Source organism: Babylonia areolata, chromosome 14, assembly GCF_041734735.1.
Source record: "Babylonia areolata isolate BAREFJ2019XMU chromosome 14, ASM4173473v1, whole genome shotgun sequence".
In the NCBI taxonomy this organism is placed as follows: Eukaryota; Metazoa; Mollusca; class Gastropoda; order Neogastropoda; family Buccinidae; genus Babylonia; species Babylonia areolata.
In genome coordinates this window covers 9,401,896-9,415,874 of record NC_134889.1, presented here as the reverse complement: position 1 = coordinate 9,415,874, position 13,979 = coordinate 9,401,896, and the positions used below count along the sequence as shown (strand labels likewise).

General features: G+C 40.3%; 1 protein-coding gene across 1 annotated transcript in view; it reads right to left on the bottom strand.

Annotated features, from left to right (window-relative positions):
* The window catches only part of LOC143289429 (uncharacterized), a 159,706-nt gene that overhangs the window by 85,148 nt on the left and 60,579 nt on the right, over positions 1 to 13,979 (bottom strand). Inside the window, exons 3-6 of the mRNA XM_076598393.1 lie at positions 10,528 to 10,653; positions 8,362 to 8,466; positions 3,336 to 3,455; positions 1,395 to 1,534 (exon numbers count right to left, since the gene is read on the bottom strand). Coding sequence (XP_076454508.1) covers positions 1,395 to 1,534; positions 3,336 to 3,455; positions 8,362 to 8,466; positions 10,528 to 10,653 — 491 coding nt within the window. The remainder of the gene's footprint in view (positions 1 to 1,394; positions 1,535 to 3,335; positions 3,456 to 8,361; positions 8,467 to 10,527; positions 10,654 to 13,979) is intronic.

The following is a 13,979-nucleotide window of genomic DNA, read 5'->3' as shown; positions in this document are numbered from 1 at the left end:
TGCCACCTTCCTCCGCAGTAGATCAAGTCACACAGGTTTCGAATTTAACTCTCTTTTTTGAGTGCCAGTTGGGGACTCTGGACAATATATTTGAGTGCCCAATTGTGGTTTTGGGTGCCAGCATAATAACATGAAATAAAATGTGCCAAGGAAAGTCTTTCTGCCAGGCTTCATTGTACACGCACTGGCGCTTTGATTCGTACTCCTGCTGTTTATTCTTTTTTGTCATCCTGAGGTTTCATCTCTGTTTTGGGAGCCTTTCTTTTAACACGGAAGATGGGAAACATCGTTCGTCGTTAACATGCCATGAACGTCAACATCCGATCACACACGAGCGAAGATGCTGCTTCGCGAAGCGAGCTGCAGCAGACGACACTTTATGTTTCGAACGACCGCGTTTCAGCTTGCTTTCTTGATTTTCTTTCACCTCTATCAATTTTGGGAGAGCCAACTGGGCACTCTCGACAGAAAATCTGCGTGTCCGAGCCAACTTTTCGTAGCATTTGCACCTGGACACCCGCTAAATTCAAATCCTGTTACATGTGCACACACTAAAGATAAAACAGCGGACCTAAGGTCCTACATCCACACACAGGGGGGAAATAAAAACACTGCAGTATCCTGCATGTACCACCCCTCTCCATGGACACACAGCTAGCTACATAAAATGGGGTAACAAAAAAAAAAAAAAAAAAAAAAAAACAGTAAAAAAGCAACAGCTGAATTGTAAAGTGGTGCACACTGTACCAAGAACACTGAAGGCCATGGGCATTGGAGACATACTTGCTATTCACTGAGAAGTTTATGTCCTTGATTTAGAGAGAGAGAGAGAGAGAGAGAGAGCGATAGTGTGTATGTATTTTTTGCATTTGTAATTATATTTCTTTTTATCACAACAGACTTCTCTGTGTGAAATTCGGGCTGCTCTCCCCAGGGAGAGCGCATTACTACACTACAGGTGCGCACCACCCCTTTTTTTTTTTTCCCTGCGTGCAGCTTTATTTGTTTTTCCTATCAAAATGGATTTTTCTACAGAATTTTGCCAGGAACAACCCTCTTGTTGCCATGGGTTCTTTTACATGCCCTAAATGCATGTTGCACATGGAACCTTGGTTTATCGTCTCATCTGAATGACTAGCGTCCAGACCACCACTGAAGGTCTAGTGGAGGGGGAGAAAATATTGGCGGCTGAGCCGTGATTCGAACCTGTGTGTGTGCATGCATGCGTGTAAGCGTGCAAGACAGTGTGTGTAGCCCACCTAAGCTACACACATGCACTCTCACACACACACACACACACTGGGTTTTTTTTCTCAATGTGAGACCACACACACAGACCACACACACATACCCACCCACTCCCACCCCACTCTCCTAAAAAGCAGCCCACCAACCTGACACATGTTCAGATCATCAAAGCCAGGAGGGCACTGACATCTGTAATACCCCAGGCCGTTGACACACTGCCCGATCCCACAGAGGCTGTCCTCTGAGCACTCATCGATGTCCTCGCTGCAGTTCTGCCCTCGATAACCTGGACCGCAAACAACAACAGAAACATCAAATTTAAAGAACACCCCCGAAAACAGAGTATGGCTGCCTACATGGCGAGGTAAAAACAGTCATTCACGTAAAAGCCCACTTGTGTGCATACGAGTGAATGTGGGAGTTGTAGCCCATGAACAAAGAAGAAGAAGAAAATTAAAGAATAAAATGATCACTGATGACCTTTTCCTGTAAGAATGCCAGCATATGGGTAGGAGTGACTGATCACTGCTTAACTGGAAAGTTTACAGGCGGGGATCCATGAGCCTCTTTACTAAACTATGTGTCTTTATACAGAAATGAATTAATAAAAAAGGCAATTTCTGGCATAGAATTTCCAGGTGCTGCATTGTATTGTATTGTATTGTATTGGATTGGATTGGACTGTACCGTACTGCACTGTATTGCAATGCATTGCAATGCACTGCATAGTATTGTATTGCATATTATTGTGTAGCATTTTATTGTATTGTTTTGTACTGTATTTATTGTACTCTTTCACATGCTGCACACGGGACTTCGGTTTATTGTCTCATTCGAAGGACTACTGTTCAGACAACCACTCAAGGTCTAATGAATAGGGAGGAAATACTGACCAAAGTGGGATTTGATCCGGCTTCCAAGGCCAACAGATCACCACCGGGCCACCACTCCACAAAGAGATGCCCGTTCCCCGGGCAACCCCAAGTTATCTGTTCTGGTGCCAGATTGTGATTCTGTGATGTTTTATTCAGATTTGGCCAAGGGACCTACTACCTGAATGGGGCAATCATACCTTGATTGCACAAGTGAATCTTCTAGTGAGAACGTTTTGAGTTATGGATTATAACAATTGTCAGGAAAGTTCACAGTCCTTTTGAATTCCAACTTGTTCCTTTTGTATTCTGAGTTGTAACCATTAGTAATCAGTTCAGAGCTTTGTATTGTATTGTATTGTATTGTATTGATTGTATTGTATTGATTGGATTGTATTGATTGTATTGTATTGTACTGTATTGATTGTATTGTATTGATTGTATTGTATTGTATTGATTGTATTGCACTGCATTGCATTGTATTGTAATTTGTATTGTACTGTATTGCCATGTATATTGTATTGATTGTATTGCACTGCATTGCATTGTATTGTAATTTGTATTGTACTGTATTGCCATGTATATTGTATTGATTGTATTGCACTGCACTGCATTGTATTGTAATTTGTATTGTACTGTATTGCCATGTATATTGTATTGATTGTATTGCACTGCATTGCATTGTATTGTAATTTGTATTGTACTGTATTGCCATGTATATTGTATTGATTGTATTGCACTGCACTGCATTGTATTGTAATTTGTATTGTACTGTATTGCCATGTATATTGTATTGATTGTATTGCACTGCATTGCATTGTATTGTAATTTGTATTGTACTGTATTGCCATGTATATTGTATTGATTGTATTGCACTGCATTGCATTGTATTGTAATTTGTATTGTACTGTATTGCAATGCACATTCTATTACTCTTTTTTGTCACAACAGATTTCTATGTGTGAAATTCGGCCTGCTCTCCCCAGGGAGAGCGTGTCGCTACACTGAGAGCGCCACCCATTTTAAAAATATTATTTTCTGCCTGCACTTGTATTTGTTTTCCTATCAAAGTGGAGTTTTCTACAGAAGAGTAAGAGTAGAGCGCCAGAGTAGACTACAGTTTTTGTTGCTGGAGGACACAAGCAAATCAAGTCTTAAGACAAATGCGCACACACACGCACACACACACACGCACACACACACACACACACACACCTGTTCCGGTGCAGTTGCAGGTGTAGGAATTGATGGTGTTGGTGCAGGCACCCTGGCCGCAGGGGTTAGGGACCATCTCACACTGGTTCAGCAGCGTCTCACAGTTCACCCCCGTGAAACCTGCAGCACGCCAACCCTCCGTCTGTCAACTTGTGTGAAGTGGACTGTCAGTTACCTTCTGAACAACACCAGGGGGGGGAAGAGGAAGGAGAGGAGAGGAAGGGGGAGCAGAGCAGAAAGGAGAAGAACAAAGAGAAGAACAAAAAGGAGAACAAGGAGGAGAGCAAAAAGGAGAACAAGGAGGAGAAGAACAAAAAGGAGAACAAGGAGGAGAGCAAAAAGGAGAACAAGGAGGAGAAGAACAAAAAGGAGAACAAGGAGAGCAAAAAGGAGAACGAGGAGAAGAGCAAAAAGGAGAATAAGGAGAAGAACAAAAAGGAGAACAAGGAGGAGAAGAGCAAAAAGGAGAACAAGGAGGAGAAGAGCAAAAAGGAGAACAAGGAGGAGAAGAACAAAAAGGAGAAGAAGGAGAGCAAAATGGAGAACAAGGAGGAGAAGAGCAAAAAGGAGAACAAGGAGGAGAGCAAAAAGGAGAATAAGGAGGAGAAGAACAAAAAGGAGAAGAAGGAGGAGAGCAAAATGGAGAACAAGGAGGAGAAGAGCAAAAAGGAGAACGAGGAGAGCCAAAAAGGAGAATAAGGAGGAGAAGAGCAAAAAGGAGAACAAGGAGGAGAGCAAAAAGGAGAATAAGGAGGAGAAGAGCAAAAAGGAGAATTAGGAGAATAACAAAAAGGAGAACAAGGGGGAGAAGAGCAAAAAGGAGAACAAGGAGGAGAAGAACAAAAAGGAGAACAAGGAGGAGAAGAACAAAAAAGTGTAGGACAAGCAGAAGGAAAATTAGACAAGGGCAAGAAGGACAAGGTGAAGGAGAATCAGAAAGACAAGGAGGAGGACAAGGAGGAGAAGGACTAGGAGGAAAAAGAGAAGGAAAAGGAGGAGAAAAAGCACGAGGAGAAGAAGGAAAAGGAGAAAGACAAGGAGGAGAAGAAGGACAAAGATGAGAAGAAGGAAAAGGAAAAGAAGGATAAGAAAGTGAAGAAGAAGAAGCAGCAGTTGAAGAAGAAATAAAAGCAGAAGATGACGATGATGATAATGATGATGGTGATGATGTAGATGATGATGATAGAAATAATACTAATAATACTTCTTATAATAATACAAATAACAACAAAAAATAAATAAATAAGAAGAAGAAAAAGAAGACAAAGAAAAAGAAGAATGATGATGATGATAATAATAATAATAATAATAACAATCATCATCATCATCATAACAATAATGAGGGAAATAGCGTTACGCTTCATTCGTTCTGTCGTTTTCATCAACACAACGGGGTTTCCACAATCCCACTTCATCCCCATCAAAACCAAGTTATCTCATTGCTCCAGACCACGTCATTTTCAAGCAACAGAAAAATAATCAGTTCTCTTGGTTTCTTTCTGAACGGAAAGCTCTGTCTGCAGGTTATGACGTAAACTGCCCCAGTTTCAGTTTCAGTTTCAGTCGCTCAAGGAGGCGTCACTGCGTTCGGACAAAACCATATACGCTACACCACATCTGCCAAGCAGATGCCTGACCAGCAGCGTAACCCAACGCGCTTAGTCAGGCCTTGAGGAAAAAACAACAACAAAAAACGGGGGAACAAATAATAGATAAGCTTACATAAATAAATAAATAATAATTTATAGAAAAAGGTTGTAGTAATAATAATAGTAATACTAATAAAATGATTAAAAAATAAATAAATAAATAAATAAATAAGACAACAATGGTGATAAATAAGCGAATAAATGTAAAACATGAAGACACACATTCACACATACACCCACACAAGCATAAAACTGCCCCAGCAGGAGTAAAGAGTAACTGAATCAGACTGGTTGGTTTGCATGACGATACCAAAAGAAAACAGAACTGAAAGTGAAGGTGAAGACAGAGGTTCCTCATTCCGTTGCTTCTGTGAGCACGCACTAGCGTCACAAAGGGAAAATGATGTGGGGTGGCGTGTTAAGGATGGTGATCAGTCAGCATATACAGCCCACAGTTTATATCATGATCATGGTCACTGTTACAATATCAGTGATAATGACGATCATGGTGAACATTTTGTTATGTGCTCTAATAATCACTGTGAGAATCCCAAAGCACTGAATAACAGTGGCTATATATATATATATATATATATATATATATATAAACATGCCCCACACATACGTCAGCATAACCATCTGTCTCTTTCCAACAGTATAGAAGGCCTGTACTTTTTCCTCCGGCCCAAAAACATTCACACATCAGCATGCACACACGCGGACATGTTCACACTTCCAAATACTATGAAAATACTAAACTCGTTCACACAACCCATTGTGAACACACACACACACACACACACACAAAGACACTTGCAAGTTCACACACACATGCACAAACATGCATACACACACATACACAGGTCCTACCAGTTGATGAAATGCAACAAACTTTACCTTCAAGCCATTCACACTGTCCCTCACATTGAGAAAAAAAAATGTGTGTGTGTGTGTGTGTGTGTGTGTGTGTGTGTGCGCGCGCGTGCGTGTGTGTGTGAGAGAGAGATTTTTCTTCTTTTTTTCTGAGCCAGTGCAACATGTTTTACAAGCCCTCTCTTCTCAGCCTTGCATCTGAATCACCACCAATGCAAAGAATTTCAACCTGAGGCTTTTTGCAACTGACAACAACAACATACAACAACAACAACAAAAATGTTAAAGAAAACAAGAGAGGCAAGGCCTTCAAGACTCACTTGTGATATAGATACACTTTAAAAAAAAAAAAATTTTTAATTAAATAAATTTAATCGTTAAAATGTGTTATGCATTTGTTATGATTGGGTTAAGAAAAAAAGAAAGAAAAAATGCCTGAGCGCAGGTTCAAACCCGGCATGTTCACGTGGGAAGAAATTGTCTCACTGCACTATTGCAGATCCATGAATGACGTTCAAAAATTAAGATTTAAGCATGCTTTTTTTAAGAGTAATATTTCCAGAGAAAATGGCAATGTTAAAGTTTACAATAGACACACAGACATACATACATACAGACAGACAGACAGACACACACACACACCACAAACACACACACAGACAACTGAACACCGGGTTATAAAATAGACTCATTTTGTTTACACAAGTCAGTCAAAAATGGTACCCATTTTGTCTGCATATGCTTCAGTACTGCATACATGTATGCATGAGAGACAGACAGACAGACAGACAGACAGATGTTGTTTATCTATTTATAGTCTCAGACAGATAGATGTTGTTTATTCATTTATAGCCTGTTCATCTAAGATGATATTAGACTGAAAATAAATGATATCATTATCATAACTATTATGTCTATCATCATGATTATCATCATTACTTAGAAATCATCATTTCTGAAAATCAATGGCAGGGGAAGAACTGAAGAGGGGGCAGTTGAGGGGCAGGGGGGAGGAGGGGACTAAGGAAGAGATATGGATACGGATGAGATATGGATACGGATGATTTATTCATCAGGCCATAGCCCCTATGATGGGGTACACAAACAATATTTGTTGCGTTGCATTTGTTTGAACAAACACAAGAAAACCAAAAATCACATGAAACACAGATACATTTGCAAAACACATTACGAGGTTGCAATTTCTCTAAATTTAAATGCTTTGTACAGGAAAATGGACAAATTCCATGTATCATTTTGCCTTCTGAACGACATCAATAAGCACAACTTTAATATACAAGGCTGTCAGAAATATCTAGCTGGAATACATCTTTCTCTTAACCCTTTAAGAGCTGAGAAAATCAAAACAAAATGCACTTGGTCTTTTTTCTCTTCCTGGCCATAATGGGCAAATCATTTCATTAACATCAGACTTCCTATATCTGTAACGATGTGCAGCCAAACTCGACACACCCAACCCATATCTTGCGGTTAATTTTCTCAAATATCTGTCCCTGTTAAACGTCAGATAAGGTTTTTTATCATGTAGTCCGCAAAAAGTTATATACATACTAAATCTATTGCTGTTTTGAACATGCTCATTCCATGCCTGCCATCTACAATCAACTAAACGTTGACAAAAATTTTCAACAAAATCATTTATGCTACCCACACCTTGACTGAACCACACTTCACCAAAACCATTTTCACACAGACAAATGCGTACATCAGTTACCCAATTCTTCTTTCCTCTAGAATCCAAATCAAACAGCATTTTGTAAGTCTTCAACAGTATTCTAATTTCATCTATTTGTACTAATCTAAGCCAATATTGTATGCACTGAACAGCAGAATTTACAACTGTTGGCTATCTATTAGTTTCACAGATATACAAGGTCATAAGGGGTGCGCATATCATGACCCGAAAACTTCTTCAAAGCAAACAGATGCACAGATTCACAATGAAACACAGCATTGTTTAAACCCCACAACTCTGAACCAATTCGCTGCACTTGAAAATCAAACATTTTCAGAAACAGTTTCATGGAAATATCATTTAATAAATACAGTCTTCTCATTATACACAACAACGCATTTTTTGCCCTACAAGTGAGATCTTTGCAAACTGAAACAAAGCTTAAACGCATAGTAAAAAATATCCCTAAACACTTGTACACATTTACCACAGGCATTGTAACACTACTATAAAGCCATTTTCCCCTCGCACCAAAGAATCCACCCTTTCGAGATACAACAATATTACTTTTTTTCATATTAACCTTCAACTGAAGAGATGTGGCAATTTGATGCAAGATATTTAATTGATTCTGCAGACCAGCGACAGTCTTGACTAAGGAAGAGAGAGAGAGACAGAGACAGAGAGACAGACAGACAAAGTGCATGACACCATACATAAAACTTCTGTACACTGGAAGCCTGGCTAAATCTACTTTGGAAGAAGAAGAAGAAGAAGAACCAAACCACCAGCACCACATGCGACGGACCTTCTCTGCAGGTGCAGCGATAGGGCAAGGCACCGGGGGAGACACCAGAGAGCGGCATGCAGGTCCCGTTGTTCTCACAGGGCTCCACCTGGCAGCCGTACTGCCCTGTAACCACGCCCTCTGTCTTGTGGACATCAGTCACTTCCCTTCCCCTTCACTCCTTTTTGTTCAACGTCTTTTCATCGTAATAACGATGATGATATTGGTAATGAAAAATAATCATAACACTAAGAATTAAAACTAATAATAACTAAAACGACAACAACAATTATAATAATCATCATCACACTGCTACTACTACTAATTATAATAATAATCAAAACTGATAAGTACAACTAAAACAACAACAATAACAACACCAACAACAATAACTACAACAAAAACTGCAATACTAACAACTAAAACAACACCAACAGTGATAATAAAAATAATATTTATTCATGTAGTGCCTAATCAAACGATTTTGCTCCATGCATTTTTTCAGCACCAATTACATTGTTTTTTTGCTGTTGTTGTTTTTTTTTAACAGGTGTTGATACTTTAGTCAGATATATATAGTGTTTGGTGTGGGTGTGGTGATGTGGATGAGTGGAGGGCTCAGAATGAGGGGTGAAGGTGTGTGAATATGTGTGTGTGTGTGTGTGTGTGTGTTTGAGTGTGTGTGTGTGTGTGTGTGTGTGAAGAATTTTGCCAAGAGGAAAAACATACCACAATGTAAAAAAAAAAAAAAAAAAAAAAAAAAATTAAGAAAAAAAAGAAAAAAAAAGAAAGAAAGCATCTTGAATGTACAGTAATGTTCTACATTTCTTGTCTTCCAACTCCCTTTCTACATATAATCATATACTGAATATGAAATGAACAATAATTTACATTAACTATATATATATATAATAAATCATAATGATATAATGATAATAACTCTCTATATATATCTTCACATTCTAAAAACACTGCCTGACCAAAAACATTCCAAAGTCAACCAAGGCATCAGTGGGTCCGTGCACACACAGTCACAGATCAATCAAGGGAGAGACTGGCATTCTTCTTCTTCTTCTGCGTTCACTCGTATGCACACGAGCGGGCTTTTACGTGTATGACCGTTTTTACCCCGCCATGTAGGCAGCCATACTCCGTTTTCGGGGGTGTGCATGCTTGGCATGTTCTTGTTTCCATAACCCACCAAACGCTGACATGGATTACAGGATCTTTAACTTGCGTATTTGATCTTCTGCTTGCATATACACACGAAGGGGGTTCAGGTCTGCACATATGTTGACCTGGGAGATCGGAAAAATCTTCACCCTTTACCCACCAGGTGCCGTCACCGTGATTCGAACCCGGGGCCCTCAGACTGACAGTCCAACGCTTTAACCACTCGGCTGCTGCTGCACCCGTCAGACCAGCATTCGAACCCAGACCCTCCCACTCACAGACACAGCAGACAAGCATCTTAACCATCCTGCCACCTCCCTCCCTTCCACAAGGAGGCATGAAACTGATCATTCACTGACAGCAGCCTTCACAAAATCGGTCTTTATCTTCTCCTGCGCTGTTCCACGCACATACAATGTCTCAACAACTGAGTGAATATACAGCTACAGACTTAATTTTTGAATCACTAAGAATAAAGGAATTATCCAAGCGTGACCACACAGCATAATCAGTCCAAGCGTTCTTACCCCTTATGAAACAATCAAATATAAAAGGATGAACAAAAAAGGATTGTGAAATAACTCAATCAATCATACAAAAGGACGAACAAAAAGGATTGTGAAATAACTCAATCAATCATACAAAAGGACGAACAAAAAGGATTGTGAAATAACTCAATTATTTAAAAGGACGAACAAAACAGAACTGTGAAATAACTCAATCAATCATACAAAAGGACGAACAAAAAGGATTGTGAAATAACTCAATCAATTATTTAAAAGGACGAACAAAACAGAATTGTGAAATAACTCAATCAATTATTTAAAAGGACGAACAAAAAGGATTGTGAAATAACTCAATCAATTATTTAAAAGGACGAACAAAACAGGATTGTGAAATAACTCAATCAATCATATAAAAGGACAAACACAAAAGGATTGTGAAATAACTCAATCAATAATATAAAAGGACGAACAAAGCAGAGAGAACAGAAGACTGAGGCAATACACTCACTGGCCAAATCATTTTCGCAGTTGGTGCCGTTGAAGTTACGCGGACACTCGCAGCGATAGTCCTGGAACATGTCCACACACGTCCCTCCATTCTGACAGGGTCTGGTGTAGCAGTCGTTCCCGTCCGCTGAAACATACATCACATATGAAACATACATCACATACGTGTACACAGGTATGTACATCATCAACATATCAAAGCATTTTACCTATAGCCCAGCTGACCTCTAAAGGACCATGCGAAGATAAACCAAAAAACGTGAATAAAAGGCCAATTGTATAATAATAATTGATAGTCATGTTAAAAGGCCAGTTGTATAATACTTATTGATAGTCATGTTAAAAGGCCAACTGTATAATACTAATTGTTGGTCATGTTAAAAGGCCAGTTGTATAATACTAATTGATAGTCAGTCATGTTAAAATGCCAACTGTATAATACCAATTGTTGGTCATGTTAAAAGGCCAATTGTATAATACTAACTGTTGGTCATGTTAAAAGGCCAAGTGTATAATAGTAACTGATAGTCATGTTTAAAGGCCAATTGTATACCAATACTAAATCAAAGTCAGTCATGGCCGATTATGATCAGTTTCAGTTTCAATTCCTCAAGGAGACACCACTGTGTTTGGACAATCCATACATGCTACACCACATCTGCTAGGCAGATGCCTGACAGCAGCATAACCCAAGCCTTCAGAGCATGCATGGTATGTATTTGTGTACCTGTGAATGAATTTCCCTTGCAGTGGAGAAACCACTGATCATACAGCTCTCACTTTGCTGCTGGCCCAACTGGAAGCTTACGTAAATCTCTGATACGAGCCAATTGTTGAGCAACAAGCTGCTGTATGTGTATGTATGCACATCATCAACATATCATGTCACTTATAGATAGCCCAGCCAACCTCAAAAGGTCCATACAAAGAGAAACCAAAATAACTGTATGAGGCCAATTATCATTAAAACAGGGAGGCCCCATGACTGAATCAGAAACAGGCTTTGGTCTTCGGATCCAGTGTTTACCGGTAACAGGTAAAGTCACTTTACTCCACTTTTCCTCGCTCCACCCAGGTGTGAACGGGTACCTGTCTTTGGTTTGGGAAGGTTAACTCTCTCCATACGAACGGCAAAAAAGACGACGTTAACAGCGTTTCACCCCAATTACCATCATCAAAATATTGCAAGCGGAAGGCTCTTATACTGACGAGGTGAATGTTGACAAAGAATACCACAATTCTGACGACGGAAGCTAAAGGTTGGGTCATTCAGACACCCACAGGAAATCCGAGGGGTATGTGTAGAGGAGAAGAGAGGACTGGCCGTACTGAGTGAGTTAACACAGCGGAACAAGAGGACTGGGCCCCGCCTTCCTGTACTGAGCCCTGAACACAGTGGATATGAATTCACTTCCCCAGTGTCAGTAAAAACAACTATGGGACCTTTTCATTTTTATCTTTTAACCTTAATATAACCTGATCAATACAAATTCACCAAGTCTCATTCAGTCCATTTATTTGTTGTATTTGTATTTGTATAATTTGTATTTGCATTTGTATTTCTTTTTATCACAACAGATTTCTCTGTGTGAAATTCGGGCTGCTCTCCCCAGGAAGAGTGTGTCGCTACACTACAGCACCACCCATTTTTTGTATTTTTTTCTGCGTGCAGTTTTATTTGTTTTTCCTATCAAAGTGAATTTTTCTACAGAATTTTGCCATGAACAACCCTTTTGTTGCCAAGGGTTCTTTTACTTGCACTAAATGCATGCTGCACACGGGACCTCGGTTTATCATCTCATCCAAATGACTTTAATCAAATGTAAAATATATATCATTTCCTTCAACAACTGGAAAACAGTGTCTGGAAGAACACGTATCACAGAACAAGGTCTTCATGGAGCTAGCTGTAAAAATAATGCCTATGCTTGATATATATCATGCAGATTCCAGCAGTCAATCAGCAGATGTCTTGTACTAGTAGACAGGTTAGTTGCACCATCAAGACACGGTCGGCAGACGTTTCATCATGACCAAACATGAGCTGAAAATCATACGTTTGTTGTTCATGTCCAGGGTGGGGTGGTTTTGTTGCCCCGTCAGGCAGAACCAGCCACCCAGGATGATTATAGAGGGTAGGGTCATGCCATGAACAGAGGTCTGTTTCCAGTCCTCCTCCCTCGTTCTTTTTCTTCAGTCCCACAAATTCTGTGGTATTTTGTTCTGTTGTGGGTTTTGTGCCTTTTGTTTCTTGCTGCCCCGTTGTCTGCACCATTCGAGTGGCATTACTACTCCTCATCCCAAATCCCCCATACACACTAAAGGGCCACAACTGGGTTTGTCTGCCAGTCTTGGTGCCCTGTTGTCTGCACCATTCGAGTGGCATTACTACTCCTCATCCCAAATCCCCCATACACACTAAAGGGCCACAACTGGGTTTGTCTGCCAGTCTTGGTGCCCTGTTGTCTGCACCATTCGAGTGGCATTACTACTCCACATCCCAAATCCCCCCCACACACTAAAGGGCCACAACTGGGTTTGTCTGCCAGTCTTGGTGCCCTGTTGTCTGCACCATTCGAGTGGCATTACTACTCCACATCCCAAATCCCCCCCACACACTAAAGGGCCACAACTGGGTTTGTCTGCCAGTCTTGGTGCCCTGTTGTCTGCACCATTCGAGTGGCATTACTACTCCTCATCCCAAATCCCCCCCACACACTAAAGGGTCACAACTGGGTTTGTCTGCCAGTCTTGGTGCCCTGTTGTCTGCACCATTCGAGTGGCATTACTACTCCACATCCCAAATCCCCCATACACACTAAAGGGCCACAACTGGGTTTGTCTGCCAGTCTTGGTGCCCTGTTGTCTGCACCATTCGAGTGGCATTACTACTTCACATCCCAAATCCCCCCCACACACACTAAAGGGCCACAACTGGGTTTGTCTGCCGGTCTTGGTGCCAGCAATGCACAAGGAACGATTTCTTTGACAATCTTATTGTTCCTTTCCACAAAACAAACAGCAGTCCACAGTCTGACATCTTTGACAATCCAATTTTTATTTTCCTTTAGTGCATAAATCTGATAAATAACTAAAAGACGTGTGTGACAAATTCTCAATATAGTTGTTCAGTGGTATTTTTTTCTGTCAGGGAAAAAAATGTACCCTTTTTGTATGAATATATGCTTCAGTACTGCATTCATGTATACATGTATGAGAGAGAGACCAAGACAGACAGACAGAGTGCATAGCACCAACACATAAATAAACTTCCATACATTCCAACCCACATAAATCAACAATGTCCTAGCCAGCCAGTTGACCTTCAGCCTCTGCTGAAGACTGACTTGCCTCTGTGCACTGCACAATACTGATCACAAGACACATGTATAGATGTGTGTGTGTGTGTGTGTTGGTTTTTTGACTCACTTGTGTAAACAAAGTGTGTCTATG